Below are 22,976 nucleotides of genomic sequence, written 5' to 3'. Positions count from 1 at the left end.
TTATTCCCTTCTCCTTCTGCTATTTGGCATGACTCTTAACACCATTGTTTTTTTTTTTCTTCTTAAGAACAAATACTCAATATAAAGAAGAAAAGAGTAAAAAAAATCAAAAAAAAATCGTCATGATGAGGTGTCATCACGAGGCAGCAGGTGTTAAATTTTTTTATGTTTATCCTTGGCTGACCAGTATAGTGAGTGTACACAAGCACATCAAGTGGGGATTATGCGTTTAGGCTGAGAAGAATTCTTTTCTTTTTTCCTTTTTTTTTCTTTTTTCCTTTTTTTTTCCTCCCTTATTTATTTTTCTTTTCTTTTTTTTTTTATTGCGATGCTGACTCTTATAGAGAGGGAATATACATGTTTGATTGATGCGGAGAGATGGATATGTTTTCCTTCTTCTTTTAAATGTGGTAAATGTGTATGTAGACATTATTTACTTTTATGTGTATCCAATGGATTAGTGTTACACAATATTTATTATCTTTTCGTTTCTCTTTTTTGTGTAATTGTATTCTTTCCGCTTTTCTTTTTTTTCTTCATTTCCTTCTCGATTGTTCCGCGTTGTTTTTTTTTTTTTCCTCTCTCTCTCTCTCTCTCTCTCTCTGTATATACATGTGCTTACCCTGTATGTGTATTTCTTATGCTGCACATGATGTCTCTGTATCTATCTATCTATCTATCTATTCATATATATATATTTATTTATTTATTTATATGAATGGATATGTGTACTAATCTTTTTATGGTTCTCTTGTTTGCATTAAATTGTGATACTAGAGCAATTTTTTATTTTACCTGGAGGTGATGTTCACTCTTTTCTTTCTTTCTTTTTTCTTTTTTTCCTCTCTCATCCAATCCCAGTTCATACGTTGACGGATTATACCTTCCCTCACTTGTTTTTTTTTTAATCTATTTTTCATGTTCTCATTCTCTTATTAAATAGAAGAGAATTAAAAACAAACAAACAAACAAACAAACAAATATAAGGAGTGCTGTCACTGTAATGGATAGTAGTGCTTTCTATATGTTCTTTGTTTATTCTTTTTTGTTTCCCCCATTTTTTCGTTTTTATTATATATATATTATTTCTTTTTCCCCATGTGTCATTGTATAGCCTTTCGAAGATTATCACAGATAGGTGTTTATTTCCTCTCTTTCTGTTCTTTTTCCGTTATTTCCACTTCCATTCTATTTTAACCATCACCGTGTTTTATTATTCACTTGTATTTATTTTTCCCCCTCCTTTCTCCCCAGTCATGATTTAGATGGCGTCACTGTGTATGTGTTTAGATACTCTCAACTACTTTTTATGATCTCTGTTGGTTTCCTTCGCCGTGTATTGTGATTTGCGTTTCTTTTATTATTTTATTTTCTTTTTGTTCCACACGATTTAGGGGATTAGGTGGGAATATCCACACTCGTTATACATACTATATAATATTATTATTATAATATATATATATATATATAATTTATTTTCTCTTTATTTCTCCTTCTCTCTCTTTGTGTGTGTATATTTGTGTTTAGATGCCTACGGGCGGATAAGTCGCCATTGAAACGTACCAATACTGAAGAGAACATATATTCTCTAAAAGGTTTTCTCTCTTGTAGGGACCATTAAATATATATATATATATATATATATATATATATTTAAAGGAAGTAGAAGAGAAACAAATAGGGCGACTGTTTGTTTGTTTATTTATTAAAAGGGATACAAAAGAACATCAGGGAGAAGAGAGAAGTACGTACATTGATCAAAAAGCGAAAAAAAAGAACAAGAAGAAAAAGAAAAAATAAGGGGAAACAACAACAACAAAAAACCAAAAGGGAAAGGGACCTGGGGTGAATAGCAGCAGAGTATAGGTAAGAAAGGAATATATATATATATATATATATATATATATATATATATATATATAGAGAGAGAGAGAGAGAGAGAGAGAAATAGAAAGAAAGAACGATAGATAATTAGGGGATAAATAGAGAAAAGCGATAATGCGACTCTTCTTGCGTTGTGTGAATATATCACGTCCATCCTCTCTGTATATAGGAGCAACAACAACAACACCAACGAGATGCGGCATTTCATCTGTAGCACCAGTAGACAAGATAGTAGAGAGTACTTCTGATCCGCTATCTTCCTTGGGTAAGACTCATAATACTATAATTAGTAATAGTACGACGAATAAAGGTAGTGGACCTGCTGCTGTTGTTGCTAATACTAATACTACTACTGTGAGGGTCTCAACAGGGATAGGAACAAGTGTTGGATCTCCGCAAACGTTAACAAATGGTTTGCAGAGGAATATCATTAAAACTAGTAAAAGTACTAATAATGGTATTCGCAATGATAAGAGCGTTGATGATGATGCGGCAGTCAGACTAGAAGCACTACGGCGTATTCGTCTGGTCCTACAGCAATCCCAAATGCGTACAAAACCCAATACTACTACTACTACTACTACTACTACTACTACTACTACTACTAATAATACTAATACTAATAATAATGCTAATAATAGTAGTTCTGTTTCTTCCATATCCATGGATAGGGATGGTCTTAGTCGCGATGAGGTCCTTCTCTCTATTGCAGCACTGGTGGAAAAGGATGCGGAGATTGGACCCCGTCTTCTCGCCGCTCTCTCTGGTGATTCCCTGCGGCTGTTGCTGGTGATATGCACCGCACAGGAGTACTTTGGACAGGACGCCGTGGAGACACAACTGCGGGCTGTGGACAAGGACCGCGATGATAACATCTCTTCACAGGAGTATGATGATTGGGTGGAGTCAACCGTACGGCAGCGGGCCGCCACTCGTGTGATGTTACCACGTAAAAACAATACTACTACTACTACTACTACTACTACTACTACTANTAATAATAATAATAATAATAATAATAATAATAATAATAATAATAATAATAATAATAATACGGTTAGTAGTAGTAGTGGTGTTGGAACGGGCGGGAATAGTCCTACAAGTACAGGTAATGTTACTCTTACTACTACCACTACTAAGAGTAGTAGTACTACTACTACAAAGAATACTAGTAATACTATCAATTCCACGCCTATGGCTCTTAGTGCTAATCGTAACAATCCGTCAACCGCGTCTATTCCCTGGCGACTGTGGCATCGCATTGCCTGGTCGGCTGCCGTGCCGTTCATGGCATTTGGACTGCTCGACAATTGTATCTTCGTTACTGTGGGAAGTACCATTGATCAGTGTATGGCCCACACCTTTGGCATCTCTTCAATGGCCGCTGCCGCCCTCGGCGGTGTGGTCTCCGGCACTGCAGGCATTCAAGTGCATGGACTCGCAGACCGCATGACGCAACGCTCACAACTCGCACAGGCACCACCACTCTCAACCGCCGAACGTCAATCGCCCGCATATAATAGTGCGAGACGGTTTGGAAGTACATTGGGAATGATGTTAGGACTCGTGGTGGGAATGATGCCTTTGTTGTTTTTATCCTCCTCATCCTCCCACTCACCGCTGCGGGAGAGATAGTCAACAGAGGGGGGAGGATGGGGAATTGCAGTCAAGTAATAATATACTGAAAGGAGAGGAGAAATATTAGTAGAGGAGGGGGAAGAGAGGAGTATATATATATATATAAGAGAGACTCTATATGGTTTCTCCCATGGAGAGAAGTGTAAGGATCAGCGGTGAAGAGAAGGAAAAAGAAGTAGAAAGCCACTCATTTCATTATTTATGGCTTATCTTTTGTTTTTGATTTTTTTTTTTTCGAATTGCATATTTGTTTGTTTGTTTCTCTCTTAGTTGCCATTAACTCTTTTTTTTTTTTTCTTTCGTTGATTTCTCCCATATTATTCCACCCCGCAAGACGAAGAGAAGAAAAAGAATTTATTTATTTTTATTTATTTTTTTCTTTTTCTGCACGTTTTTTTTTTCGTTTTGTTTTTGCACCACGTAATTGCCCCTGTATACTTATACGGTTCCTGTGTTCGCGCTGTTTTTTTTTCTTTTCTTTTTCTTTTTTTCTTTACTTTATCATTCTTCATTTGATCTATTTATGTATCTATCTATCTATATTTGTATAGGGTTATATATTCCTATCCATATATATATATATATATATATTCGGATGCGTACGAGTTGTTTTTTTTTTTTTTTAATTTCGCGTTGTTCAACTTTTTTCTTCTTTTTTTTTACAGATAAGAGAGAAACAGAAAAAAAGAAAAGAATGAAACAACAACAACAAAAAAAATACGTATTGTGAAGGACAATGGTAAACAATGAATGAGAAGAGGTAAAAAAATAAAAAAAAAAATAGAAACGTATATATATATATGATATTTGTAGTATAATTTATTGTTATTCATGTGATTCATATCATTCGTAACGATTCCCATGTATGGCTATGGTTTATATTTAAACCCATTCATAGAGGTATAAACAAAGGAAAGAAAGAAAGAGAATTGCTTCTACTACTTAATTACAGAATACAACTCTAATATTTACTGTTTCCATTAATGTTGTATTAATGTTTATCTGCTATTTCTTATTCTCTCCCTCTTTTTCTCTCTTTCGTTATCTTTTCCGTCTCTTTTTGTTCTATTTTCTTTCCTTTTTTACGGTGTGGTATTAAAAAAAGAGGAAAGAAGTTTGTGTGTTTGCTTAAAGAGAAACAAACAAACAAGCAAACAAACGAAAAGAAAAACAATAAAGGGAAAAGCAAAGCATCAATAAAGATCCCCAATCCATTATTATTTTCCCAATATCACAACAACCACCTTATATAAATATATATTTATATATTTATACGTACATATATATATATATATATATATATATATATATATATATACAGTAGGAATATGGAGAGTGCGTATCTAAAGAACAGTGTGGGTCCAGTGCTTGCCAAGGCAGTGGCCGAGACGGTACTCGCGCAGCCCAGCAATCCGCAGGAGTATCTCGCCCTCTATCTCTTACACGTACTGCAGGAGGAGGAACGCACCACCGCCGCCGCCACGCTCAAACAGAAGGTGGAACAGCAACGACAGTTGTGGGCAAAGGAACGGGCACTGCGTGAGAAACGCGCTGTTGATACCATTCAACGTTTCTTCTCTAAATGTAAAGATGCCTTACGTGCACGACATGCACAGGAAACCGCATTATGGACAAAGTATGAAACCGCCGTTGCCGAGGCAGAGGAACTATTAGAGGAAGAAGACACACATGCCGATAAGGGATATACCACAGCTGGGGATCAACCCCATAAAGTGCAGGGGAATACAGCTGGCGGAGAAGAAGAAGATGATGGGGCGGCATTAGAGGAAGCCGCTGTTGCTGCGGAAGAGGCCCGTGCGGAGTTTTATAAGGCCCAACGCTTTATGCTTCATCTTCGCAAGGCCTTCATTGGAACCCTCAAGACGGAATTGGTGGATCGACGGGAACAGGTGCGGGTCGAACAGGACCGTATACATGATATTCTCGATCTCACAACCGCAGAGGCTCGTGAAAAGGAAGATGCGGAGTTTACAAAAACAACACTAACACACACCACAGCGATGGGAGTAAATACATTACCATCATCCGCAGTAACCGCCGCATTGGTGAAACAAATCACCGTCCCACGACATGAACGCATTGCGGTATCAATGATTCTCTACCGAGTTTTACGTTGTTGGTGTTATTTCTTCTTTGACAGTACACCAAAAGAGACAGATACCCCAGCGAAGGTTGCGGCGTTGGTGAAACCCTTCACTTTCATGCAATTACTACGTTCCTTTAATCCTGTTGCCACCTACAGACGTGGACGTCCACTACGGCTTGAACATATCATTCATCACAGAGATGATGAGGATGATCAGGGCGGTGTAGATGATGAAGATCCCATGCGTGAAGGGGATAGCGATCCACTACCACAACCAAAGCCACGTCAAGCACGACGTGTGAATCGTGTTCTCCGTGTATTAATGCACGATGCGGAATACATCACGGCTGTGAATCCCGCAGACTTTATGGATGTGGACGAATTCGATGATGACGACGGTGGAGTTGCCGATCGTGGCAGTGCGACAAACAGCAGCAACCAGGTGCATGAGAGTGACAACCACAGTGCCGATCACGCCAATCTCAATAATAATAACAATAATAATAATAATACCGCTGGTGGACTGCGGGCTGCGGTGGCGGAGGCGGTGGACGCGGCTGCACGTGGGGCCGCCATCGCTGAACGTGTGGAGTCCACCGCCCGAAAACACAGTGTGGTGTTGTACGCATTACTGCGAATGCTGCGCACCGCGAGTGCCTATCGAGATGCACGCGATCGTTGGTTGACACTCCTGCAGCGCGGGGGCCACGATGTGCCGGCGATCGCGGGAGAAGTGCCGGAGGATGACGATATGGATCCACACAACGACGAGGCCCCCCGCGATGAGGACGAATACGATGAGAACGACCACAATCGCAACAATATGGACTTCAACAACGTTGTGGAGGATGAGGCGCTGCGTCGACTGCTGCTGGTGATTGGCGTTGACGAAGACGAGGCGCTGGCGAAGTTGTGGGGAGCGACAGACGCGGCGCGGCGTGTGCGTTGGGAGGCGTTTGCGGCCGCGGCTGCACGGCGGGCGGCGGAGGAGGAAGAGAGCGGCGGCCGCGAAGATGAGGATGGAGACGACGAGGACGATGCGTGAGTAAATAGGGAAACCCAAAGAGAAGAAGAAGAGGAACATGGAAAGTGAATATTTATATCTATATTAGAAGGAGAGAGAAAGAGAGACATGATGAAAGGATGTATATATGTATAGAGAGAGAAAACGAGAGAGAGAGAACAGACATTATATATATATATATATATATATAGTGTTAGGAGGAGGAGGAACAGTGGAGGGTTTGGAACGGCTAGGGAAACGAGAGGAAGGAGAGAAAAGGTACGAGAAGGGATGGTTTGATATGGAAAAGAAATAGAAATAAAGAAGGCGTGAATAAGAGAAGAAAGAAGGAAAGAAAGGAAGAAAGACTGTGGGAAAAGGGTATTTTCTGCTCTCATTTCACTTATCTCTCCTTTCTTTTTATTTGCGTTATGAAGAGAGAGGCACACACACACACATATACACACTTTTTTCTTTATTTGCAGCATGTATGCTTCTCTCTCTCTCTCTATCTTTATGTATGTATGTGTGTCTCTCTCTTTTTTTTTCTCTTTTTATCACTATTTCTTTTTTTTTCTTTTTTTTTCGTGTCTTTTTATTTTTATTTTTGTCTCTCGTTCTTTTTATTGTTTCGTTTCTTTCCGTTTCGCTGTTTCTCTTCAAATGTATTCCTCACAATGTAACGAGTATGACACACCAAATGTCTGCAGAAACGAAGTCAAACAGAAAGCCATTTCGGTCTCTCTGAAAAAAAGAAAAAAAACTAACAACAAAAAAAACATATCCCCCTTTTTTTTGGGAATATGTACACAAATAATCATAGAGTTATATATTTATATATAATTCTTATTACTGAAATCTCTGTTGATTGATTTTCTCTTTCCTTCTCCTTTTTTTTATCTATTCTTTCTCATATATATATTTCTAACACTATACATTACAGCTGGAGTACTAGAGACTCACATATAAATACATATATATATATATATATATATACAAACGTAGATAGATATAATTCTCTCTCGTGATGCTTCGCAGATGGTTTCCACGTTCACTCACTAGTACGATTCTAACATGCAGCAATAACATTAGTCCATACAGTAATCATAATAGCAATGGTAATAAGAGTAGTAGTGGTATGGGAAACTGGCAACCACGACGAAAACAACAAACTCGTTTCTCTAAAGAAGCATTAGCGCAAAGCCGACACCGTCATCATCTACAGAAGGAAACGGCAGCATTACGGCATAGAATTAACGAAGAACAGGGATTACAACAACAACAACACGCACAGATGCGACGATTGTATACAAATACAGCGACAAAACTCATACATAATGCCTCACGGTCTACAGGAGTCTCTGCAGGAGATGCAATGGCAACAGCGAGACATTTATTAATGCTTCAGGAGGCCACACGGAAAGAAATGAAACGTGGGAAGAAGGGAAGAAAGGAACTCTTCACAGAGAATAAGAGATGGTTGAGGTAAAAATGGGGAGAGTGATGTTTATATATATTATTATATACTATTATTATTAGTAATTTTTTTTTTTTACAGTTGAATGAATCTATTTATTCTATGTATATTTATCATTTCTCTCTTATTGTTTTCTTTTCTTTCTTTCTCTTTCTCTTTTTTTTTTCATCTCTCATATATATTAATATTTAGTTGGCCCCACACCCCTCCCCAAAAAATATGCGTTTCTTTGCTCGCACACAGTCAGTTTATTACGGTGGACGACCAATATCCCGGCATTCCAACAACACTAGTAAGAGAACAACATACACTCATAATAATAATAATAATAATAATAATAATAATAATAATAATAATAATAATAATAATAATAATAATAATAATAATAATAATAACAATGGCTCTACTTCGAATAGACAACGACAAGAACAATTACGATATCAGACATTAGGTGATTATCTCCAACGTTTACCGCGTGGTATTCGTGATATCCTGTTATGGTCCCCCGCTATCGCTACTGCATACTTTGTGCTCTACAAACAACCCGTCTATTATCTCACTTCTCATAGGCGGAGATTATTAAGTCGTCCCACCGATACAAGTGTGAATAATAATAATAATAATAATACTCCTGCAGTTCATTCACCGAATGTGAAGGAGAGAGATGAGAAAACACATCTGGTCTCCATTCAACTGGATGATACAGCAGGAACGGTGGTGAATGGAGTCTTACCTAAAGTATTAGATAATACTACTAATAATAGTAATAATACTCGGGATAGTGATAAGAGATCATATGTAGATAATATAAACACAGTGGCCTCCTTATCGCCATTGATACCACCGTTCAGTACAGGTGCGATCTCTCAGGCACCGTCAACTCTGCGGATTCTGCGGGATGTGCAGACGGGCAAAGTTGTTGGATACACCGCCGTATGAAGAGAGATTCTTCACTATGGGGATAATAGTGATGATAGTAGTAGTTAAGCCATCCCCTCCTTTGTTCCTGCGAGCAAAGTACACTCATACACAATACTAAAAAAAAAAATATATATAAAAACAAACAAAGTAAAAATAAAAAAGAAGAGGAAATACATCTATACATGCTTCTTTTTTTTTGTTTCTTTTGCTTGTTTTTTTTTGTGTTTTTTATTGTGTATCTTCACAGAGATAATACCAAATATATATATATACATGGAAATAGGAAAAACAAGAAAGAAGAAGATGAATTATCTTTTATCAAATGACTTGGAAAGGAATCAAATGATCGTTACTTTACTTGTTCCTCTCTTTTTCTTTCTCTCTCTCTCTCTCTCTCTATATATATATATATATATATATATATATATATATATATAAGCAATAAGGGTATCTGTACGTATAAAGAGGAGTCAAATAACCCCCCTTCCACTCTCCTTTCTGCAGAAAAGAGAAAGTACACATACACACAAACACACAAGTGTATCCTAACAGTATTCACAAGTGTGACAACTAAATACAAAGTAATACTTCAGCAATCACAGAAACAGCGAAACAGGAGAAGTAAAATAAACACAAAAAAAAAAGCGAATAAAAGGCAAAAATAAGAAAAGAAGAAGAAGCAAATAAGGGAACGAAACACAGTGAGAGAAAAACAGAAAAAGAGCAAAAGGAGATTAATACACGCAAGTAAAGAAGGGTTGTGTGTGTGGGGTGGGTAAAAGAAAAAAAAAAAAAAAACCATAACTCACTAAAGAAAAAAAGAAAAGAAAGGAGAAAAGGGGCGAAATAACAATAACCCACATCATTTACAATGAACGCGCTTGATGAACTGAACTTCCGTCTTGGTATTGGTCCATCACGGCCGCGGCTGCCCATTACACTGCAGCGATCTGGCTATACTCCTGTACGGCTGTTGGGAAAGGGCAGTTTCGGCAATGCGTATCTCGTCTATCACGCTGAACGGAAGGAACATTATGTAGTCAAGCATGTGAATATGTCTAGCATGACTGCACGGCAGCGCAAAGACGCACATCAGGAGATTGCCGTATTGCAACAATTGGAGTATCCAAACATTATTCGTTATGTAGAGTTTTATGAGGAACATCCACATTTGTATATTGTGATGGAGTATGCTGATGGTGGTGATGTCTACACACACCTTAAACATCTACGCAGTAGTGTATGGGCACTTGGTAGTGGTGGAAGTGGAGGATTAACAGAGGAGCAGGTGATTAGTCTTTTTGTTCAAACTACTATGGCAGTAAAATATATGCATGATCGACGTTTACTACATCGTGATATTAAATCCCAAAATGTTTTTCTTACGCATAATCATGTAGTAAAATTGGGTGACTTTGGCATTAGTACAGTCTTGATGAGTACTGTCGCAATGGCACAGACCATGTGTGGAACTCCATGCTACTTCTCACCGGAATTATGTCAAGGCAAACCATATAATAATAAATCCGATGTTTGGGCATTGGGAATATTATTATATGAATTGTGTACAACAGGTCGATTGCCATTTGAGGCAACAACCATGAATCGACTCATGGATGATATTTGCCATAAAGAACCACGACGTATTCCATCCAGTTTCTCAGAAGAGTTATGGAATCTTGTTCAATGGATGTTAAAGAAAGATCCAAGACAACGTCCAGATGCGGGGCAAATTCTCCGATCTCCAGTACTCGTGCGGGCCATTCCTGATGTTGTGAAGAAACTAAGTGCCACCGATCCCCGCTGTGAAGTGGAGTACTCTCGTCTATTGGGATCAGACGCAAAGCCACTACCACCAGTTCGACCAGGTGTAGAATTACAGAATCAACTATCACATCAACATCAACATCAAAAGCAAGAGGATGGGAAAGAACATGGACGAGCGGGAATGTTTCCTTCTTCTGGTTTGGTTGCAGCTGTAGTGGCTGCAGGGGCTAAACGTCATGATTTATTTCGCAAACCAAATGATGAATATCCATTTAGTCGTGGAGATGCTGTGGGGAATGGCCGGCAGGGTCTAGAGCTGAACAGACCAGTAAAGCCACCACCATCACCATCTCCACTACTGCGAGAACAGAAGAAGAAAGAGGAAAAAGAATATGGATTAGCTCCACTAAAGGCACCTCTTGCAGGAGAAGGAGCAGGAGGAGGACAAGCAGCAGAAGGTGGGGAATCAAAGTATAACCCTATTCTTCTACAAGGAAAGGTAAATTATTTCAAGGGGAAAGATGTAGGAGTAAAGAACGACCATCGTGAATCTCCATATGGCTTGAATGAACCTCGTGAGAATGTAGTAGATAAAAATCTCAAAGAGAAAAAAGATGCTGTTACTAGTGCAGTAAATAAAGAGCAAAAATCACAACAAGATCCACAAAAACGATCACCTCCAAAGAAACCAATTGCTAAAGTGGCCTTACAAGATTTATTTCTATTATATGATGAGAAAAAGAAACGTATTATACAAGAACGTGAACAACGTTCTAATGTGCGGAATCCAATGAATTATCAACCTAAAGATGCTATTTCTTTCCGTGGAAAATCAGCAGAAGCAGCAGCAGTTCCAATAGATGCTGAAAGATCTGAACTATCAGAGAATGTACAAAGACAAAATTCCCCACAACCACCAACACCACCACCAAGACGAAAGTTAAGTGATGTTCTAGAAGAAAAAGCAAATGAAGAGGTAACGAAGAAGGAAAAGGATATTAATCCTTCTTTAACTCCTGCATCTCAAAATGAAACTGTAGAAAAAATGATTGGTGAAGATGCTGATAAAAAAGGAAATGTGGAGTCGCAAAATGAACTTGCATTCGTCTTACGTGAACTAACCAATCATTTTGAATCTGTTCATAGTAGTATGGCTCGTTCACAGAGTGGACGTAGTAGTCCTGGTATGAATGCCACACCCCGGCGTCACATTAGTGAGACAGGTAGTAATGAAGATGATAATAATAATAATAATCGTAGTCCTTCTACTCCCTCTCAAGGGATAGGGGAAGGGGAAGAAAAGGATATTCTTGGTAATGCAGATTATGATGATTATAATGTTCATGATGAGGATCCTGGACAAGAGTTTGCAGATGCGATGGGAACTACCCTGGATTTAAAGAGTTTACAACGTTCACCCACCTCACCTGGGGCGATTCCAGTGGAAAGTGATGGTAACGCCATGCAGGAACGCATTCCATTAAATATTGCACGTTACGCTGCGGTATCTCCAGCACGCTCTCAAGCTATACCGTCTCTTTCTGCCTCAGGCCGACAAGGCCGAGATGCTTTACGGAATATGGATGAAAAGAATAATAATAATAATAATAATAATAAGGGTGAAGTACAGACAGATGGGGTTTCTTTAATGAAGGAACAACCAACATCATCTCCCAGTCAAGGTGTTATTCCAGGAGAAGAATATGCGGTAGATGGATTGATGGAAGAATATGGTCCACCTTTTAATGGTGGATGTTTATGTGATGGAGTACAATTCAATGGTGATGCCTCTACTATATACGGTAGTTTTGTCTGTAATTGTGTGGTGTGTTCAAGATTCTCTGGGGCAATGATGGGTGTAGAATGGCTACATCTTCCTGATGTTTCGCTAGAAGCCTTCTTTTCTACACTGACAGAAATACAAGGTGAGGAAACACCTGCTGCTGCTGCTAAATTAAATGATGTAACACCAGCAGGGGCAGGCGTGGTAGCAGCACAGGCACTTGCAAAGGCCTCTACACCATCTGCAGCAAGGAGAAATGAAGCAGCAGCAACAGCAGCAGTAGTAGTAGGAAAATCTGAGGAAAAAGGAAAAGAGGGAAAAGATGTAGCTGTGCTTATGCCATCCTTAACCAGACTTGTATTGGAAGTCCCTGTGGCGAGTGGAGGCAATACAGATGGTAATGACGACAGCAACAACAACAACAACAACAACAACAACAAAAATGATGATGACAATAAAGATGTCACTGGAGTGCAGGTAATGGGGGAGTTCACGGTATATTTCTGCAGTAGATGTGGTTGTACAATTGGTATGACCCATTATGATATTGAAGGTGGGCTACTCGCCAAAGCGGCACTTTCTGATGTGAGTCTCGCGGTTTTGGAGTCTTTCCAACAGACCGTGGGGCAAACCACTATGTAATCAAATGATATGCCAATATGATGATGATGATATATATATATATATATTGACTCTTTCTTCTTGATTGTATGTGGAAGTTTTTCTTCTTTTGTTTTTCTCTCTTTCTGGCATTATTTTACGTATTTTAGCTATTTTAGCTATTGGCATGTTTAGAAGTTTATGCTACTTTTTCTTTCTTTTCTTTTTCTTTTTTATTTACCTTCGTTCGCGTTTCTACTTGGTATTTTTATTATTCCTTTTATTAGTGCGCTGGAAAAGTTTGCTTGCTTGTTTGACGTGTTTTTTTTTTTTTTGTCGTTGTCTCTTATTTTTATTTTGTTAACATAGATCCACTTTTGTTGCGTGGGTTTTTTTCTGTGCTTCTGCACCAACAGATGTAAATAGTTCGTGCTTCTATGTTTGATTAATATTTATAGAATATAGGCCAAGAAAAAGGAGTGAAGAAGAAGAAGATGAAGAAGTATAAGAAAAAGAAAAAAAGAAAAAGGAAGGCCAATTGTTTTACCTTTCCCCCTTTTTTTCTCTCTTTCTTTATTTCTATTTCTCTTTCTCTCTGTCTCTCTCCATCTCTTTCTCTGTCTTTTTTTTCTATATATTTATCTAATCTAATTTGTGGTGTCTGCAGAGATGGTGAAACTGTAGAGGTGAGATGTTTCTTGGTGTTGCACCTTCTACTCTCGTATTGGCCGTTACCATTCTTTATTTTTCCCTTTTCATTTATTTATTTATATTCTTCCTGCTGTTGTTTGAAAAAAAAAAAAAAAAAAAAAAACAAAAAAAACGGGTATTCACTATTACTAGAAATGAATTCCTCTCTTTCTCTCTTTCTTTCTTTCCTCTCTTTTCTTTCTCTGTATTTTTAATTCATTCCATGAGTGGGTGGTTTTAGGGTGTGTGTGTATACGAAAATAAAATAAAATTAGAAAAAGAAAGAAAGAAGGAAAGAAAAAGAAAGAAAGAAAGCGGTTACACTCTGTGAGAAGAAAAAGAAAAAAAGAAGAAAAGAAGAAAAGAAATGTCCAGTGCTCCCACACCTCTCTTCTCATCCTCTGCGCTCTCACGACTGCGTGTTGTGCAGCGGAGTTTTCTCACTCGCCGCGGTGGGCGCCACGTGGCCCGCACGGCCGTTGCGGTCGAGTACCGCCCGTCGCTGCAGCGGCGGATCAGCGGCGGGGACGGCGGCAATTACGAGCGGGTGATCGACGCGGAGGTCCTCCACGGCGACGAACAGGTCTTCTGGGGGGAGCGGCGGGGATTCTACCGCAGGCCGGTGCAGTACTTTCCAACGTGGGATAGACTCGCCCAGGCACTTATTCTCATCACACGACAAGTCCCACGTGTACCGCAGGAAATGGCATTTCGGCTTATGGCGGTGTTTTTGAAGTTAATGCTATTACCGCAATTAGTGATGAGTGCTGATTTGATGCTGCCTTCGTGGGTGGCAACGAATGCGGAGGGTGTGTTAGCGGCAGCACGCAAAGATGATAGCAAAAATGATACTACTACTACTACTACTACTAAGAATGATAATAGTAATAGTAATAATAACAATAATAGTAGTGATAAGAAACAGCAATAACGTGAGAAGGAAGGAGGATAAGTGAGAAAAAAAAAAGTAAAGGGACGGAGACAAAGAAGGGAGTGATGTGATGGGGATTCTATTTCTCTCCATCCTCTCTTAACTGTTTCTTTTTTCCTTTCTTTCTTTTTTATTGTTGCTTTGTCTATCTATGGTGTTTAGGGAGAAATTGCATGGTTGATATTTGATGTTGGTTGTTCTTGTTTTTAAATCTTGCATTATTGTTGTATCTGGTTCTCTCTTCTTGGTATGTGCATGAATAGAAAGAGCTATTCCGGTATCTTGCAGTGTTTCATTTTTTTTGACTATTCAGTCAAGGTGGATGCGAAGTTATCATACATATATATACACATACATAAACTCTTTCTTCTATCTTTGTATCTATCAAACGAGGTATAGAATATAGTGTTTACTTTTTTTTCTTTCTTTCTTTTCTCTATTTTTTTTCTTGTTCTTATTTTTATTCTTCTTCTTTTTATTCCCATTACACATGCATCTCTCTCATTCTTTCTAATCTATCTTCCCAGTGGCTGTGTGTTGTTTAGATAGCTGTTGTGAATGTCAGCAGACTACATCCAACTGGTGGGTACAGACGTGCCTGGCAGTTACGGCAGTTGCTGCTTTAGCGGTCAAGTGCACCACGAGGCATTGCGATGCCCAACAGAGTGGGCAACAGCCGAATATACACAACAACAACAACAACAACAACAAGGACTAGAAACAGGAATAAAACGAAAAACAACCACTTCATCCACATCCTCATCCTCCACAGAGGCCTTCTCGGGTGAAGGTCAGTTGTTATTCTTTAATTGCCCGGAAGGAACCCAGCGATTTGGGGCGGAGGCAAACTTAAGACTCGTCCGCACACGTGGTTTCTTCTTCACACGATGGACCGCCGCGACGGTGATGGGCATGCCGGGATTACTCTTCACCATTAACGATGCGGGAGTGCGGCATGCCAACTTCTTCGGCCCCAGTTCACCTCCACCCATCATACAAGATGAGAATGAAGAAAAGGAAAAGGAATATAAAGAAGAAGAAGAAGATAATAATAATAATAATAATAATAATAATAATAATAATAATAATAATAATAATAATAATAATAATAATAATAATGGGCAATGGCAACAGAGAGAAAAGGAATGTAAGGATGTATCTTTGACAGCAGGATTAACAGGGATGTTAAATGCATTACGTCGACATTACTTTTGGTATCGAAAGATGCGCTTTCAACAACTTTGGGCGGGTCATTCACTACGTAAATACACAACATCACTCCCACACTATGATGTCTTTGAAATCCCATTACCAACAACAACAACAACAACAACAACAGCACCACAAGCACCAGCATTACAAGCACATTCTTCATCGCTTTCATCATCATCATCATCATCACTATTGTTAACATCCCAATCTGGTTTTATAACATTGGCACTGATGCTGAGTCCAACATGTGCTCTTATTGCATTTCGCATCACATCTCTTGCGGTGTCGTCGGCGGCGGATGTAACGTACGGCTATGCTATTATACACGCCCCAGCAGCGAGTTTTGACCCGCGTCGTGCCAAAGCGCTTGGAGTTCCACCAGGCCCACTCTACGGTCAACTCAAACAAGGCAACGGTGTGTGGATTGATAAGAAAACGACATGTACAGATGTAGGAACAACAACAACAACGACGGAGAAATGTTATATTGATCCACGTAGTGTGAAACAGGGAACTGTGGGGAGTCAACGGATGTATGTTTCTTTGGTTCTTGATGGGGATAACTGTGATGAGGTGGCAACGGCGATGGAGTTGCTGTTTGGTCGAGCCGTGGTTAGTAATGCGGAAGAGCAACAACAACAACAGTCATTTGTTAATAAGACAGATGATGTTATTCATGGAAATAATACAGTTAATAATAATAATAATAATAATAATAATAATAATAATAATAATAATGGGAATCCTTGTGGTGAACTCAAACGTTTTCTCAAGCAATGGGAACCATCTCTAGTCTACTGCGATGAACATGCATCCGATATAGTGGTAGAAGAAGAACAACAACAACGAGAAGAGAGAAGTATGGAATTAGTACACATTGTACATGTACAGTGTACAGACTTCTTCTCTTTTATGGGTTTAAAGACTCTTTCAGAAGCACAGAAACATTATATCACATCTATCTTTGCACATGTGCGTGAGGATATCCGTGTTCAAGCTATGGCAAACGTCTGCAGTGATATCTCTTCTACGAATCCAACAGACTCTATAAACAGAACACCAATAACAACACATCACTTCTGTGCGGCTATTCAACAAGAGTTTTCTGCCTTTCCCACAGCTCTTACTCACCGCTATCATCTCAATAGTATTGCCCCAGCACAATTTCCAATACCCTATACATCCTTTGAGGAAAAAGCCAATGCTGTAGTTGAATCAGAATTAACCATAGAAGGAGAGAGTCAAAGTGGAAAAGGTCCTGTTTGGCCGTATGGTGTGAAACATCAATTAATTCCTGCCGGTGCTGGTACTCCTATAGTGGACGGTAGACAGACTTTAGAACCCGTTGAGAGAGGTGTAAATAATAATAATAATAATAATAATAATAATAATAATAATAATAATAATAATAGCAACAAGAACAAGAATGATAATAATAAGAAAAACCATGATAAGAAACGGGATATGCTAGGGCTTCTTCGTTACCCAACCATACGATCGGCAGTAGCAATGCTCTCACCTCAATTTCGAGCAACTATTGCCGAAGTACATCAACAAGAACAACAACAACACGTTGTCTTGACATCACCGACTTCTTCTAATCACAATCATAATAATAATAATAATCATCTTGATGAAAAAGATGGTGGTGGGGCTCTGACATTTCTTGGTACTGGCTCTGCTGTTCCCAGCAAGTACCGCAATGTGAGTGGCACATACCTTGAGGTGATGTACTATACACACGATAACACCATCACACCTCGTCGTGCTATTATCGTATTAGACTTTGGAGAGGGAAGTGCTGGACAATTGGCCATGCAGTTGGGCAGTACATGTACACAAGCACTACAGCGCTTTATGGAAGATTTGACACTTGTCTTTATCTCCCACGCACACGCCGATCATCATCTTGGATTACTGAGTCTATTGGAACTACGACACCGCCTCTTATCATCATCATCATCATCATTATCATTATCGAGTAATGTTGATAAGCAACGAGAACCTTTACTTGTGGTGTGTCCACAGGAAGTGCTGGAATTCCTACAGGAGACATGGGGATGCTGTAATAGTTACAAGTCGTGGCTGCAGGAAGAGGTGGTGTTTGATATTATTCCCGCAGAGCGGTGTCGTGTGAGGAGTGAGGGTAATATTTATAATAATAATAATAATAATAATAATAATAATAATAATAATAATAATAATACGATTAACAGTTCGGATAACGCGACTGCATGGACACCCACAGTACCAGTGTTTCTACCGCGACTAAACGCTCTCTGCACATCTCTGCACAATAACACACAAATAATGACAACAACAACAACAAAAACAAAAACAACAGCAATGAATGTAGTTGAGAGTATTACATCTCCACTGTTGTGGGCTGCGGAGGTTTTTCCAGTCCATCATCCGGCCAATGCGCATGCCTTACTACTGCGATTTCCAGCACCAGCAGCGAATGGCACCTCACGTGTGATGTTATTCTCCGGTGATACTCGACCCTCCCCATTTCTCATTGACCGCTGCCATCAATTTACCCGCAGATATCACCAACACGGAAAAGAAGAAGAAAAAGAAAAAACAGAAAAAGAAGAATTATTTCTATGTCTTCATGAAGCCACATTTGGTGAGGGCTGCGAGGAGGAGGCGGTACAAAAGTGTCACTCTACACTGCCGGAGGCACTGCAGGTGGCCGCAGCCATTCGCGCCAGACACATTGTACTCAATCACTTCTCCCAGCGGTATCCAAAACTGCCGGGGCTCATGAAATCACAATTAGACGGGAAAGACGTGGACCTGCAGGGGAAAAGAAGAAGAAGACCACGACTGCTGGAGGCGGAGGGGCACAGCTATGAGCAGATAAGTATACCGTATGCAAATGATAAGGAGGGCGAGGCAGAGCAAGAACAACAACAAGAAGAAAAGAAGGAAAAGATGATAACACCATTAAATACATCAACTGGAACAACAACAACAACAACAATAACAGCAGCAACAACACAAGAGCGAAAGATGTGTTTTGGCTTTGACTTTATGCGGCTCAGTTTTGCATCTATGGAGTCTGGAGAGACGGCCCGACTGACGCCTGTATTTGTGCAGTTGTTGGAGGAGTACGAGTCGTGGGGTGTCGGTACGACGAAGCGACTTCGTGAGTGAAGAAGAATAATAAAGAGAAAGATAAATGGATGAATACAATATATATATATATATATATATATATATATATAGAGAGAGAGAGAGAGAGAGAGAGAGAGATGACTTATTAATGGTTTTTTATTTCTCCTGCACTAAATGAGATAATGTGAGATTATCTTTGTTTTTTTTCTCTTTTTTTTGGTCTTGCAGCTGATTCTCTGTTGATAATAACAATAAATGTTGTTACTATTGTGGTTATATCTGGAAAATAATAACGGTGATGTTAATTGGAAAGGCAGAAGATGCATATGTGCATATATTTATATGAGCAGCAGAGGAACACACTTTTTTTTTTCTTTTTGCTACAGTATAAATGCAGTTGTTCGCTTTAATGCTTGATCTATTTATCATGTTTCTCTTTTCTTTTTTTTTTCTTTTTGGTTTTACGTGAGTGTCATTTTGTAATAACACTGTATTTACATAGATGTATAGATATACGGCTCATTTGATTATGTTATTATTATTATCATTATTATTATTATTATTATTGTTGCTTTCTTTAATAATATCCCTTATTTCTTCTTTTTTTCTTTTTCTTCCCCCTTTCCCCTCTCTTCTCTCTCTCTCTCTCTTTGTGTCCCGTTAATCAAAACGATTACACTCATATACATCACCATACAAATAACTCAGAAGAAGAGAGAGTTAAGACACACAAATACCTCTTCCTCTATTTTCATAGATTTCTCTTATTTGGCCGTACATAGAAGATAAATAAATAAGTATATATATACATATAGATATATATATATATACTGGCCAGTCTATAACACTTCTTCCCTTTTCCCCCACTCCCTTCTCCTTACTGGCATTAGGGATATAGGCGTTTGCATATATATTTTGGATCATTTCTTTACTTCTTTTTGTGTCGGGTTGTGTATTCTCTATCTATTTATATATTTATATTATTATTATCATTATTAGTACAACAGAGATGATGATGCTTCTTCGTCCAACACTACTCTTGCACGTTGCGAAACGCACTGCAGCCTCTAATGCCGTGCGTAATCGTGGGAAAAGGGCAACGGTAGTCACCACACCCATCACTGCAGCCACAGGACGTGGAATACAAATCCATGAGAACAGAAACACACCGTTGAGTAGTGAAAGTTGTTCAACAACAACAACAACTACTTCTACCAAAACAACAGCAACAACAGCAGCAGCTGGAGGGAAATTGTCAACATTATCTGGAAAGGTCGTTCCTGCAGGACAACGTAAATTGCAGCGTGCTGGTAGTACCCAACAAAAAGTTAGTACCAAACAAATGAATAATAATAATAGTAATAATAGTGGTAGTGGTAGTAGTAGTAAGATGATTGTGCCAACAAAGGCGACTACTCCATCTAGTGCTGTTACTATTGTCTCCAACTCTTCCAGTTTTGTTCCCGATTACCGTGAAAAGGTATTACAGATCTTTCAACGACTTGCAGAGATTAATAACGCCCTGCAGGAACGGTATAAGGCCCAATCCTATCAAATAGCTGTAGACAATCTAAAGAGGGATGATTACATCTTTCTACACATCCCACCAAACATCATTGCCCCTGGTGTGGATGATGCGAGGCGAAAGAAACTAATTGAGGCTGTGCATAATACACCGAAGGTTGGTGAGAAACTAAAAACAAAGATGATAGAGATACTCACAACAGGTGATCTTGCCGAATTGCATAGTCTACAGGCGAAACCTATTATTCGTGCAATTCAAGAACTCACACAAGTACATGGATTTGGTCCTCGCACGGCTGTGACTTTATATAAAAAGTATGGTGTCAAGTCTGTAGCGGAGTTGCAACAGCGTGTGAAGGATCAAGAGGCAAATAATAATAATAATAATAATAATAATAATAATAATAATAGTGTTGAGAAGAAACCCTATAGAAAGTCATCATCATCATCATCAAAAGGTGGTAATAATAATAATAATAATAATAATAATAATAATAATAATGATTCCATCTTGCATCTCACAGAGGCCCAACGTCTTGGATTGAAATACCATCGAGACATCTCTCAACGTATTCCACATGAGGAAGTTCGTTTACATGAAGCCTTTCTTAAACTGCGGTTGCGGAAGTATTTGGGAAAAGGATATGATCTCTCTATTTGCGGCAGCTACAGGCGAAGACTGCCAACGTCAGGGGATATAGATGTACTTATTACCCGTAAAACAGGTAATCATATAGATACTGTAAACCAAAAGAAGAATCTAAAAGGTGGTAATAATAATAATATTAATAATATTAATAGGCGTGGAGAGCGGGTGTTGGCACCACAGGAAGTTCTTGCTGCCTTTGTAGAGGCGTTAAAACAAGAACGGTATATTGAGGCTACACTTGCACAAGGATCCACAAAGTTTATGGGTGTTAGTCGATTGAAGAGTTACAACTATAATGCGGGAGCGACACATCCAAAACTGTATCCCGCACGTAGACTTGATATTCGTTTTGTAGAACCCGAATGTTTCCCTGCAGCCTTGTTGTATTTTACGGGAAGTAAAAATTTTAATGTTGTGATGCGGGCAGAGGCTATTAAACGGCGATATATATTAAACGAATATGGTTTATTCCGCAATGATGCTGTTAACTCAGCTACTGGGGATCATGATCCTAATAATAATAATAATGAGGATGATGAGGAAGAGGAGGATCATGTGGATAGTAAGAAGGATAGTCATCATAGTAGTAGTAAGAAAACCACTGGACGTGCACGTTGGAATGCAGAGACTTTTCAAAAGTTATTACGTGCCCAATACTACTCCGCTAAATCCCCTGCATTCGGAAATAACGATCATGATGTAAACAATGAGGATGAGGATGAAGAAGAGGATGCTGATGGGAATAATAATAATAATAATAATAGTGTAGGAGAGAAACATAATAATAATAATAGTAATAAGAAGAAGCCCAATAAACAACAACTACAACAGGAATTGGCGGCACTCTGGCGAGAAGTAGAGGCGCGGCGAGTGAAGGTCAAACACGAACGGGATGTCTTCGCAGCGTTAGGGATGACGTACGTACACCCCGAAAACCGTGAAGTCTGAGAAGGGAAAAGAGAAAGAAAGAAAGAAACAAAAAGAAGAAAAAAGTAAAGAAGAAAGAGAGAAAAAGAGAGGAGAAGAAGAGAAGAGAATACTTTTCTCTGTTTTTTATTTTGTGTGTACTGCATTTAGATGGCTTGAGAAAAAAGGGAAACAAAAAAAGCGAAACGAAAATCGAACTATTACATACAAAAACAAACACACAGGGATTCTCACACACATATATATATATATATATATATATATATATATATATATATGCATAGATTGATGTGTACAGGAAACTGGAACGGGTGAAATGGAAACATCAACAGCAACAAAAGAGAGAGGGAAAAGAAGAAAAAAAAGGAAAAACGATAGTATTAACGAAAAAGCAAAAGAAAAGAAAAGACCAAAAGGAGAATAATAATAATAATAATAATAATAATAATAATAATAATAATAATAATAATAACAAAAAAAGAAAGAAAAGAAACTGGGAATATCACATAAATGTATATGTATGTATGCATATACACAGCTGTTGGATCCCCCCTGTACCTTCATAGAAACTACTACTGCTATTACAACTATTACTACTTCAACTACGAGAATAACAGGAAGTATCTGCAGAAAATACCTTCTTCTTCTGTCTATCTGTCTGTTTCTACACACATATACACAGACATACAGAAATATATACATCTTTATATATATATGTACTTGCTTTTTTATTTTATTTTATT

The 22,976-nt window shown here is 38.7% G+C and overlaps 8 protein-coding genes across 8 annotated transcripts; all 8 read left to right on the top strand.

The window, feature by feature from the left end:
* Positions 1-1,998: 1,998 nt before the first annotated feature.
* TM35_000282060 (uncharacterized protein) lies at positions 1,999-3,519 on the top strand (the record flags this gene model as incomplete). The annotated part of the gene is made up of 1 exon (XM_029028237.1): positions 1,999-3,519. One exon carries the CDS (start codon positions 1,999-2,001, stop codon positions 3,517-3,519), a length of 1,521 nt encoding a protein of 506 aa, XP_028880556.1.
* A 1,331-nt stretch (positions 3,520-4,850) lies between these two features.
* On the top strand, positions 4,851-6,674 carry TM35_000282050 (uncharacterized protein; the record flags this gene model as incomplete). Its single annotated transcript, XM_029028236.1, has 1 exon — positions 4,851-6,674. The coding sequence occupies one exon, from the start codon at positions 4,851-4,853 to the stop codon at positions 6,672-6,674; it is 1,824 nt and encodes a 607-aa protein (XP_028880555.1).
* A 985-nt stretch (positions 6,675-7,659) lies between these two features.
* TM35_000282040 (uncharacterized protein) lies at positions 7,660-8,121 on the top strand (the record flags this gene model as incomplete). The annotated part of the gene is made up of 1 exon (XM_029028235.1): positions 7,660-8,121. The coding sequence occupies one exon, from the start codon at positions 7,660-7,662 to the stop codon at positions 8,119-8,121; it is 462 nt and encodes a 153-aa protein (XP_028880554.1).
* A 207-nt stretch (positions 8,122-8,328) lies between these two features.
* On the top strand, positions 8,329-9,048 carry TM35_000282030 (uncharacterized protein; the record flags this gene model as incomplete). Its single annotated transcript, XM_029028234.1, has 1 exon — positions 8,329-9,048. One exon carries the CDS (start codon positions 8,329-8,331, stop codon positions 9,046-9,048), a length of 720 nt encoding a protein of 239 aa, XP_028880553.1.
* An 853-nt stretch (positions 9,049-9,901) lies between these two features.
* On the top strand, positions 9,902-13,222 carry TM35_000282020 (putative protein kinase; the record flags this gene model as incomplete). The annotated part of the gene is made up of 1 exon (XM_029028233.1): positions 9,902-13,222. One exon carries the CDS (start codon positions 9,902-9,904, stop codon positions 13,220-13,222), a length of 3,321 nt encoding a protein of 1,106 aa, XP_028880552.1.
* A 1,015-nt stretch (positions 13,223-14,237) lies between these two features.
* Positions 14,238-14,801, top strand: TM35_000282010 (uncharacterized protein; the record flags this gene model as incomplete). Its single annotated transcript, XM_029028232.1, has 1 exon — positions 14,238-14,801. One exon carries the CDS (start codon positions 14,238-14,240, stop codon positions 14,799-14,801), a length of 564 nt encoding a protein of 187 aa, XP_028880551.1.
* A 558-nt stretch (positions 14,802-15,359) lies between these two features.
* Positions 15,360-19,172, top strand: TM35_000282000 (uncharacterized protein; the record flags this gene model as incomplete). Its single annotated transcript, XM_029028231.1, has 1 exon — positions 15,360-19,172. The coding sequence occupies one exon, from the start codon at positions 15,360-15,362 to the stop codon at positions 19,170-19,172; it is 3,813 nt and encodes a 1,270-aa protein (XP_028880550.1).
* Positions 19,173-20,142: 970 nt separating this feature from the next.
* On the top strand, positions 20,143-22,254 carry TM35_000281990 (putative mitochondrial DNA polymerase beta-PAK; the record flags this gene model as incomplete). The annotated part of the gene is made up of 1 exon (XM_029028230.1): positions 20,143-22,254. One exon carries the CDS (start codon positions 20,143-20,145, stop codon positions 22,252-22,254), a length of 2,112 nt encoding a protein of 703 aa, XP_028880549.1.
* Between the last annotated feature and the right edge of the window lie 722 nt (positions 22,255-22,976).

The sequence above is a fragment of the Trypanosoma theileri genome (genome assembly GCF_002087225.1).
Source record: "Trypanosoma theileri isolate Edinburgh chromosome Unknown TM35_Tth_28_V1, whole genome shotgun sequence".
NCBI lineage: Eukaryota > Euglenozoa > Kinetoplastea > Trypanosomatida > Trypanosomatidae > Trypanosoma > Trypanosoma theileri.
Note: the sequence above shows the minus strand (reverse complement) of the source record. Positions and strands in the feature narration are given on the sequence as shown.